The sequence below is a fragment of the Buceros rhinoceros genome, unplaced genomic scaffold, assembly GCF_000710305.1.
Source record: "Buceros rhinoceros silvestris isolate BGI_N320 unplaced genomic scaffold, ASM71030v1 scaffold9799, whole genome shotgun sequence".
In the NCBI taxonomy this organism is placed as follows: Eukaryota; Metazoa; Chordata; class Aves; order Bucerotiformes; family Bucerotidae; genus Buceros; species Buceros rhinoceros.
Window position 1 is genome coordinate 13,112 of NW_010429730.1, and position 9,465 is coordinate 22,576.

Consider the following 9,465-nt stretch of genomic DNA (forward strand, 5'->3'; position numbering starts at 1 on the left):
ATGGGTGTCTGTACCCCCACAAAAAAAAAAAAAAAAAAAAAAAAAAAAAGGATGGCTCAGCAGATGTAAAACAGAAAATAATTGTTCTGAAAAAGGCTTGGTAACCATATCAGTGTAAGACTCTACATGAGATGTAGAAAAAGAAATGTTAACATTCTCTTGTTATTTGAAAAAGAGAAAGTAATTAAAAATGTCACTGAAGGAAATTGTACTTGTTAAGAACAGAGAGGTGAAAATGCAATGCATTTAGCAGATACTCAATATGCTGCAGGGTTTTGATAAATGAGGGAGGATTACAAGTGGTTCAGAAGAGTGTCTAGACTGAGAAAATGTTTGTTTTAATTGGAGAAAGAAAATCATGCTTATAAGGTGAAGGGAAAAAAACCCTAATACCAGAGTGAGAGTGCACGTTGAATAGACTGATACCAAAAAAATCCACATCTCAATCCTATGCCATTTGAGAAATAAAAAGTGCTGCACAATTTTATAATCTCAAATCTGATTTTTTTTGTTCTTTTGGTTTTAAGGTTGGAAGGAAATACTGAAGCTAGTACTTTAATTTTGATGATATCTGAAATTGTATCTCAGTTGCAGCAATATATGCCCCAGAATTCCTGTAGTTCGGATGATCCAGTCAATAGAGTCCTAACAGAGAGGTGAGTTGGATGTCCTCTCGGTTCCTGCTGTCAGTTTCTACATGCAGCCCAGCACAAGGACTCTCAAACCTAAGTTACTCGTTTCTCTGTTTTTAGAACAGTGCTTGAAATATGCATGCACTTTCCTAATGTTGCTGCTGATTTAACCTAAAAATCTTAAGAATGCAGCTCATCACCATCTTCAAGATGAAGATGAGACACGGTAGATTTGGCACATTATTACAGTAGAGATGTTACTTGAAAATTAGCATGAATGAAATAACCATTTTTCTTTTGAGCTGGAGAAGCAAAATGTTTTAAATATTCATGTATTGACTAGATTAAGTTGTTTTTAATCTGTTTTGTGTGCTAAAACTGCATCAGAAATCAGTTTTAAATAGTAATATGTCACTGTAATTCTGTTCTCACATGCTTTAGTATCAGAATTCTAAAGTAAAAGATAGCTTGTTATACTTATCAGACTCGGAGGTATGTTAGTTCCAGTTATATCTGACTTGGAATAATGATCAAAACGACTTTTAATTGGGACTCTTACAGCAGTCTTAAGAGTCTCATGACTGAATGAATAAGTTGGAACAAAACTCTCTTTATCACGTACATTAGGTGTGGGCAAGATAGTACAAAGAGGATTTTACCTGTTGCTGATAAGAGAATGACAGCAGAGAAGTATTTGGGTTCTTTAACAAAGCGTAATGTGGTTGTTTTGATTGAAACAATGGCCTCACCACCTGCATTTTATACAATGTTAAGTCTGCTCCTTGATCTGCCCAGAAGAAGGACCACACACTAATGGGAGTACTGATTAATACCATTTGTTTGAGTGAGTTTTACTTTGGTGGATGTTAATTCATTGTGAGTTGAACTGTGGTGGGAGGCTTCAACCACAACCCTGCTGTGATTTGATGTGTTCAGTGTATCATTTCAGCCAGGCAGTTTTGTTTGTTGTGGTAGTATTTCTTTGATCTGAAATGGGAAACATATTCATCACCAGCAGTTTCGCATTTATATTCAGTAAAGTGATAGAGAACATAATCACTACTCCTACTATATAGAACCTTGCTTTTTTCAGTTAAGAAGCAAGAGGAATGCTTCCAGGTTTTCTGAGTTAAAACGTTATGAATCAATCCACACTGAATATGAAATCTATCTCATGTAAAATCCAGCTAATAAAAGATTGAAATTGACAATTCCTTCCTGTTTTGGAGGCTGTTGATTGAACTTTGTGATACACGTATTTGCACACTTCATTGTCCAAGACGTGTTCTGGAAATACTGGTGGTTCTCCGTAAAATAAGTACACAGTGCCATCAAGTGTCTCAACAAGTTATTGCCAGCACCGAGTTGAGATACAAACAGTGGATGAACAAGAGTCTACGTTCTCGCCAGAGGCATAACTATCAACGAATGCTGAACAGGTTTGCTGATGGTTTTCCTTTGCTTTGTGGTTAGGTTTATGAGAGAGGGGCTGCATGCTGCTGTTGCTAGCTTTCAGTGGTTTGTCTTAGAAGTTTACAGTCAACAGAGTTCATGTGTTCTTGTTAACCATTTCAGTGTTAAGTGTCAGATTTCTGTTATGCAGTAATATTGAAATAACAAGAAAATCTCAACTTGGAGAATAGTTCAGGGGGTGTGTTTAGCATTGCTAGATTACTTCACTGTAAATTACAAGCTTTCAAATAAAAGTATCATTTAAATATTTGATGGTATTTTATAGTTGCTATCTATTCCTTTATAAGTTTTATTGGAATGCAATAGGTTATACTGATTTTAAGACTCTGCCTAATTTAGTTCTGCTGCTTTTTATACCTGGGTCAGCCTCTTCAGAGATAGAAGAGATTCTTTAGTATTCGATGCATTTTGTTCCTATTCAGAAGTGTTTTCCAGGGATTTATGAAACTGGGAAACTATGAGTATTGTATTCCTGGCCAGGTTATGTTCCTAATATTAACTGTAGTGCTTAGGAAATGCAGCTTAAACTAACAGTGGACAGTACATATTTGCAATTTAGTTGAACCCCACTTTATTATCTATAGAGTAATGGGTGATGCTGAGGTTTTCTTTGGAATCTTAACTATATGCGTGACCTTTTTTTTTCTCTCTTATTGAGGTTTTGTAATTTAAAGTCTTTGTTCATAGTTTTGATACTCTGCCTGCTCCTTGCTGAAGAACATTTCATAGTCTTCCCCGCCCCCCCCACCCCACTATGCAATATCCAACTATTTAGGATGGATGCAGAAGTCTGAAGAATATTTTGTGTTAATGATTTCTATTTAATTTGGCTTTAGTTTGTTTATTTTAAAATATTTTTGCTTATTTCTAGCATTAAAGTTTTGTCTCCAGTGTTGCGGCTCATCTTAGTGTTGATGACTTTGGAACTAGTCAGTGTTCATTTGGTTTGTAAGAAGAATCCTTTTGATTATCAGCAATATCTAAAGTGAGTATATAAGATTCACTTTATGAAAATAGGAAGTTGCACACATTCCTTTTTGATCTGTAATATTAAATTCTGCAGAGGGGAAAAAAGGAACAACATGACTTTCAATATATTGTCATCCTTCTTTCTATCATAGTCACCATTATGTCTCAGACAATGTTTGCTCAAGAACTAATATAACTTGATTAAATATATGGTCCAGTTTTTGACATTTTAAGTTTTTGTTAAGAGTCTTCCTTAATATAGAGAGAGCATGATCACACTCTCAAATATTAATACATAAAAGCTGTGTTTAATATGTTGGTGATTTTATTCCTTACGTGTCAGTTAGCAGCTCGTTGAATATTGGGCATTGTGAAACATTTGGCTGAGAAAGGAAGGGAAGCCATTTGGGGAAAATTCTATCACAGATTTTATCACTGCATCCTTTCTATGGCAGTGTTTAACTGCAGTTCTGAAAATCGTCCCTTCCTACTGTGAGAGTGAGGGAGTGGTTCTCTTCCAGAACTATAAGAAACCTTCATGCATTGATCATGAGGGGGATTTGGAAGTTTGGGGATACTAGCATCTTTAAATCAGGCACTGAGATACTTGGCTCAATTTCTTTTTTCTTTTTAAATCCTTTAATGAGTTTGTCTTTTTTTGGTTTTATTTCTTGTAGGTTTTTGAAATCAGTTTTGCAGTATACCGAGAACTTGGTGACGTACACAAGCCCTGAGAAAAACAAGTGGGATGAAACCATGGAGCTTTCAAACAAGGCTTTAGTAAAAATAAGAAAAATCAGTGGCAGAAAGCAAATGTTAATGCAGCTAGCTACGTAAACTTAAACCAAATTAATTTATTTGGGCATTATTATGTCTTAAGAGTTCTGAGTCCTGACATCTGACAAGCCTAATTCAAGAGCAAACTTCATCAGTTGTCCAATTTTGGACTCAAAATGTAGTCTTTTCATTAGAAGGTGGCTGTTGAGACTGGAGTTAAATGATTAAGCTTCTGAAGAATGGATTGTTTGTATCAAATCCAGTGAAAAATATTTACTGTGAGCTAAATCAGGACGATGCAATATACTTTAAGTATATTATATGTTTTGTAGCTTGTGGGTTTTTTTTTTCCTTAGTTTTCTATTATGCTGAAAATCCCTAAGAAAAGAGTGTGAATAAAAGCTCTGGAAAACGTAAATTCCAAAAAGTAATTTTTTGCTTTGAAATATACTGGAAATAATTTCTGACACTAATAAGCATATTAAGAAAAGACAAACATTTAGCATAAAGTAGTGCTTGTTGGCAGCTGTGGTTGTTGTGGCTGTGTTATCTTGCACTGAGGTAGAGCTGATAACACAGTAACCACTCCTTTATATACCTGAATTTAAAGGAGGCAGGGTGGAATAACTTTTGCACAAAATGTGTTTCTTTTGTTTAATTTCATCTGCTCATTCCTGATACATACCTAGTTAGTGAGTTAGTTTCATGAAGATTAACTGTGAACACTCACATGCACCCACTCACAGACACGTATTTATTTTGGTTCAAAACATTACGCGTCTGTTGCACGCTATATACATCTGAATAATTTATTTTTTCAAAATAAATTCTCCTTTCTCATCTCCAAAGAGTAGAATTTCAAAGGAATGCATCAGCTGAAAAACAGATTCACAGAAGGCCACCAATCTCTATCCATTTGCTTTCTCCTGTGGAGAGTAAAACCAGAGGGTAATGTCTGGAGAATGTTTGGCTCTACAAAGGATTAGAGATTCAACTTACATTTTAGTATGATTCTTTGCAATGTTTCTTGACTGGAAATCACAGTGAGATAATTACTAGTTTGGTTTATTCAGTGTGGGGGATGCATATAAACTAAGATCATATTGCTTCCTTTCTGCTACTCTCTCAATGTGTCGTGCATGTTTGAAATCTGTCACTTTTCAAGGTTTTTTTGTTACTATGAAACTAAATGATGTAAAGAAATGTGAACTAGATAAAAAAAGATTTAAACTAGGAATAGAGAGTAATGAATCAGATGCAGCATATGAGCCACAGTCTGAAATTTCAACATTTTTTAACACTTGGGTTGGCAAATCTTAATTATATTTTTGAAGGCTTGTTTTGTAACCATTGACTTTGCTCAGACGTGTTAATTCCTGTGAAATGTAGTTTGGTGGTGATGTTTATGATGACACTTGCTTTGGTGGTGGTAGGTGATAAGTATTGTAAGACAAAAAAATTAAGCTTATTTTTTGTAGGAGAGAGATCAAGAGATTAAAACATAGAGTCATGGTTTGGAAGTACGTAAACAACTGACACGCTTTCTCCTCTTGAGAAAGTACGTTCATGTACTAAATAGCACTTTATAGGCCGTAGGTGTGTATTTTCAGCAACATGAGTTCTCCTTTTGTTCTTAGATTTAAACTTTGCTGAAATGATCTTGCATGCTATTCTCTTCATATGCTTTTACCTGAGATGGAGCATATTGACAGTTTATCCTTTACTAATTAATGCCATAGATGTGATTTGCTGCTTTACGTCTGCAGTAAGAAACGGGATGGAGTTCTGGCAATTTTGTCAAAGATGCTTTTCCAGTTTGTTTTCCTACTTCTGAAGCTACCATCTATTGTTAAACAAATTTGGAACAGATTTGGACAATCCAATTTTTTCTGACTTAATGCTGTCATTTGCCAGTAGAGTCACATAGGGGCTTATGGTTTCTTCCTGCTATTAAGACTTGCAGAATAGAGCTGCAGAGTAAGTGTATATTCTGCAATGCACATTGAAGAACAAATAGCAAGAGATGTAGTAAAGATCATGGAGTTTGTCCTTTATCAGTCACGTGAAATTACTTTTCCAGTTATTCATCTTTGCCATCCGTTTGGAGTCACTTTGAGTTTTAAGGTATTGGAAAGAATCTTGACCCTGAGCGTTCAAAGAGCCAAAGAAGCTTGGAATAACCAAAGGCATCCAGTGGGTGTACACATGAGTAATTCTGACAAAACACATCATGTTTAAATGCACGTGTTTTGATTTTTGTTGTCCTAAAGGAAATTAATTCTGGATCTGAGCTGTCCAAAACTGCATAGTCACCCTTTAGGCATTCAAGCAGTTGTTCAGTCTTTTTTTGACAATTCTTTCATTCTGGAAATTTCAAATATCTAGTATTGTACCAAAGAGTGTTTTCTTGCAGGTGCGGTATTTCATCCAAGAAGTACTTGTGTCTATTTTAATTGTTGACCTTGCTCCCTGAGGTCTGCATTTTCCTGCAGCTAGTATTCACTCAGTGAATCTATACCGATACAGATGCAGAATCTGCAGCACCCTCTGAGGAAAGTGGTTGAAAAATTTTGGTTTAGGCACCCTGGCAGTGCAGTTTGAATGGTTGGACTTGATCTTAGGTCTTTATCATAGAATCATCTGGTTGGAAAAGTTGATGAGGGAGTGATGGTTCTTCAGTCAGTTCAGTTAATTCATAGGTGTTCTTGCATGTATTAATTAAAAATAGCTGAGAATTTGTTTCCAATATTTCATGAATTTACAAGCTAATGTTAGGTATCCCAACTCAAACAATTTGACAGAAGTTTTGAAAACGTGGAAGAAAATCAGGTGTCCATCTTTTTGACCAAGTCTTTGGAATTCTTTTGCATCTTTTTGAATATCCTATCTAAATGAGAAGAGGAGCATTTCTAATAATTTTAGGTTTTCATTAATGAGATGCAGTTCCTCTGCCTGTCTTCCACCTCAAGGGACATTTTCAGGTGAGAGATTGTATTAAATAACAACAAATTGAATGCTCTTAATTCAAACTGGAATGGATATAGTTTTCAAGAGTAGGGATCCTTTGCTGCTTACATTAGAACTAGAGAAAATTAATATTGTAGGAAGTCCTCTGAATCCATCATCTCCAAACCTCTCCAAAATGTTTTTGTTCATGTCCGTAAACATTTGAAGAAAAGCTGATCTCTAAAATAATTATGTTGTAATTGTCTGCACATTTGTGGGCTGTGGTACCTTCTAGGGACCATCAAGAGAAACTAGAAGTTTACTGAGGTGGGCGCTGCACAGGCACTGAAACATCAACTATGGTAGGCATCTGTGTGTGGAAACAGAGCTTGTCCATTATTCCTCTCTGTCAGTCTCTAGTTAGTGCTTTCCACAATGGTTATAAGAAACAAAACTATGTATTCTACAATGTAACACAAGTGGCTAAAAATATTTAAAACGTTTTTGGAGTTGTCATCACTATTGCCTTATACAGAAGCATTTTACATAAGAGATAGGGCAAGAAATTTTAGTTACTTTATCTTTCAATACTTCCCATCTGGCTGTTTTCAGGCAGCCTAGTAGTCTCTGAAGTGAACACGTGGTGGCAGTGTTTGGTAATTCAAAATAGCATTGCATCCTGACATTTATCTCCTCTCCTAGAACGTGTATAAAGAAATCAAGTTTGCTTCTGATTTCATCAGCTTTGTTGCACGTGTCTTTAATTTTGGCTGCTGCTTCTGGTGAAAATTTTCTTCTCATTAGTTTCAGATCACTTAGAGAAATTGAACACCTCTGAAAAAATATTTTGCAAACAGCATTTTAATAATTAGGTAGAGGTTTATCACATTCACCACATTACTTGCTGAGGACTTTTCAGAGTTTATCTCCTCTGGTAGTTTAAGAAAATGAGTTCTCTGAATTAATTGTTTATTTTAATAAAACAGTGTTTATTACAAAACATACAAAGTTATTGACGTTCCTGAAATAAAATTTCCAGATTGTTGGTAATTGCTGTGATATCATAAAAAATCTTATCTCAAAAGCAAAATCTATCTTTCAGGCAAAAATAATAATTGTCAAGGGATGTGTTTATTGAGAAAACTGCTCTGAGGTCTCAGCCTTATTGCTATGGTAATGATTTTTCAGTCTGTTAAAACTGAAATGTGCTATTCATATGCCACCCCGTGAAGAAGATACAGTTGAGCATTGCTTGTTGGGTGGCCTTTGAAAACCTTGTCCACAGTAGCACTTTCAAACCATGTAGAGAGGTTGCAGTTAAAGATTTTCGTTCACATGAAGTAATTTTTGTGCACTGTGACATCTTGTGTAGAAATATTGGAACATCTCCAGCAGAGCTTGTTTTTGCCTTATACTACATTAAGCGCATCTGGTCCATGTATAGTGTATTGCCTTTTTTTCATAAATTGGTCTGCAGATGCAGAGCAGATTCCTGGCTGGTATGAACTGTTCCTTTCCCATCTACTTCAGTGCAGATTCTTTACTCCACTAAGGAACTGGTCCATGCTGTCTGGGTTTCCCTTGAGGTGGATGGGTTCCTGTCTGTGCTTCTTTTTAAGGCTTGCGTATTTTCCAGAGAACTGGAAGAAAACAGCTGTATCTCACAGATTAAAAACTCTGCATAGAAAAGCCTAATTAATTTAGAGATACATAAATGAGGAATTCTTTGCAGAGAAGTGGGTATCATGTGTGGGACTTCAGAGCTATCTATCAAATTTTTAAATCTTTTTGTGTTTCAGAAAGAACTTCACCTAGAGAAGAAATCAGTTTTCTTTTTGAGGCTTTTTCAGAGACAGTGCTATAGATTAGATCACCTGATTTTTGCTTTTTAAAAATTTTCAAGGATAAATGTAGATCTGTTATTCAAAAAGTCTTTTAAGCCATGTAGATTTTCAGACAGAAATTGACTGAAAGGAAAATGTTTGTTGTTTGCCTTCCCTGCGCCCCAGATAATAGGATGTAAATATGGGTAGTGAATACTATGTGAGATCAAACCAGCATTTTTTCTGAAGGTGAGAATCCAAGACAATATATACAATTAAAACCAACAGCCTTGCCTACCAAAGGGAGTCTGTGCCTTCTGGCATTCTCCACTGAATACCTCCTCTGTTCCTCTCCCATGTATATGCATCTCACAGTTACTCTACCACAAAAAAAAAAAAACCAGTGCCAGTTTGTTTTCCATGTTTTCTTTTCTCTGTAAGGGATTAGTTGTAGTAACAGATTTCATGTGCCAGAAAGTGGGTGAACATTAACTATTTTGTCATGCACTGATCCTTCCCACAGCCCTGCAAAATTTGAAATGCAGGAATGGTTATTCATTAACATTTCTTTGTGTCTTACAGGAAGTACATTTACTGTGTAAACATGTTTTATATAGAATATACAGCTGTTTTGAACAAGCAGTGCCAGTTTGTTTTCCATGTTTTCTTTTCTCTGTAAGGGATTAGTTGTAGTAACAGATTTCATGTGCCAGAAAGTGGGTGAACATTAACTATTTTGTCATGCACTGATCCTTCCCACAGCCCTGCAAAATTTGAAATGCAGGAATGGTTATTCATTAACATTTCTTTGTGTCTTACAGGAAGTACATTTACTGTGTAAACAT

General features: G+C 35.6%; 1 protein-coding gene across 1 annotated transcript in view; it reads left to right on the forward strand.

The window, feature by feature from the left end:
• ERMARD (ER membrane-associated RNA degradation) overlaps positions 1 to 3,911 on the forward strand; it is a 16,105-nt gene extending 12,194 nt beyond the window's left edge. Inside the window, exons 14-17 of the mRNA XM_010142758.1 lie at positions 528 to 656; positions 1,862 to 2,071; positions 2,977 to 3,090; positions 3,752 to 3,911. Of these exons, the coding sequence (XP_010141060.1) occupies positions 528 to 656; positions 1,862 to 2,071; positions 2,977 to 3,090; positions 3,752 to 3,911 (613 nt within the window). The remainder of the gene's footprint in view (positions 1 to 527; positions 657 to 1,861; positions 2,072 to 2,976; positions 3,091 to 3,751) is intronic.
• The last annotated feature ends 5,554 nt before the right edge of the window (positions 3,912 to 9,465 follow it).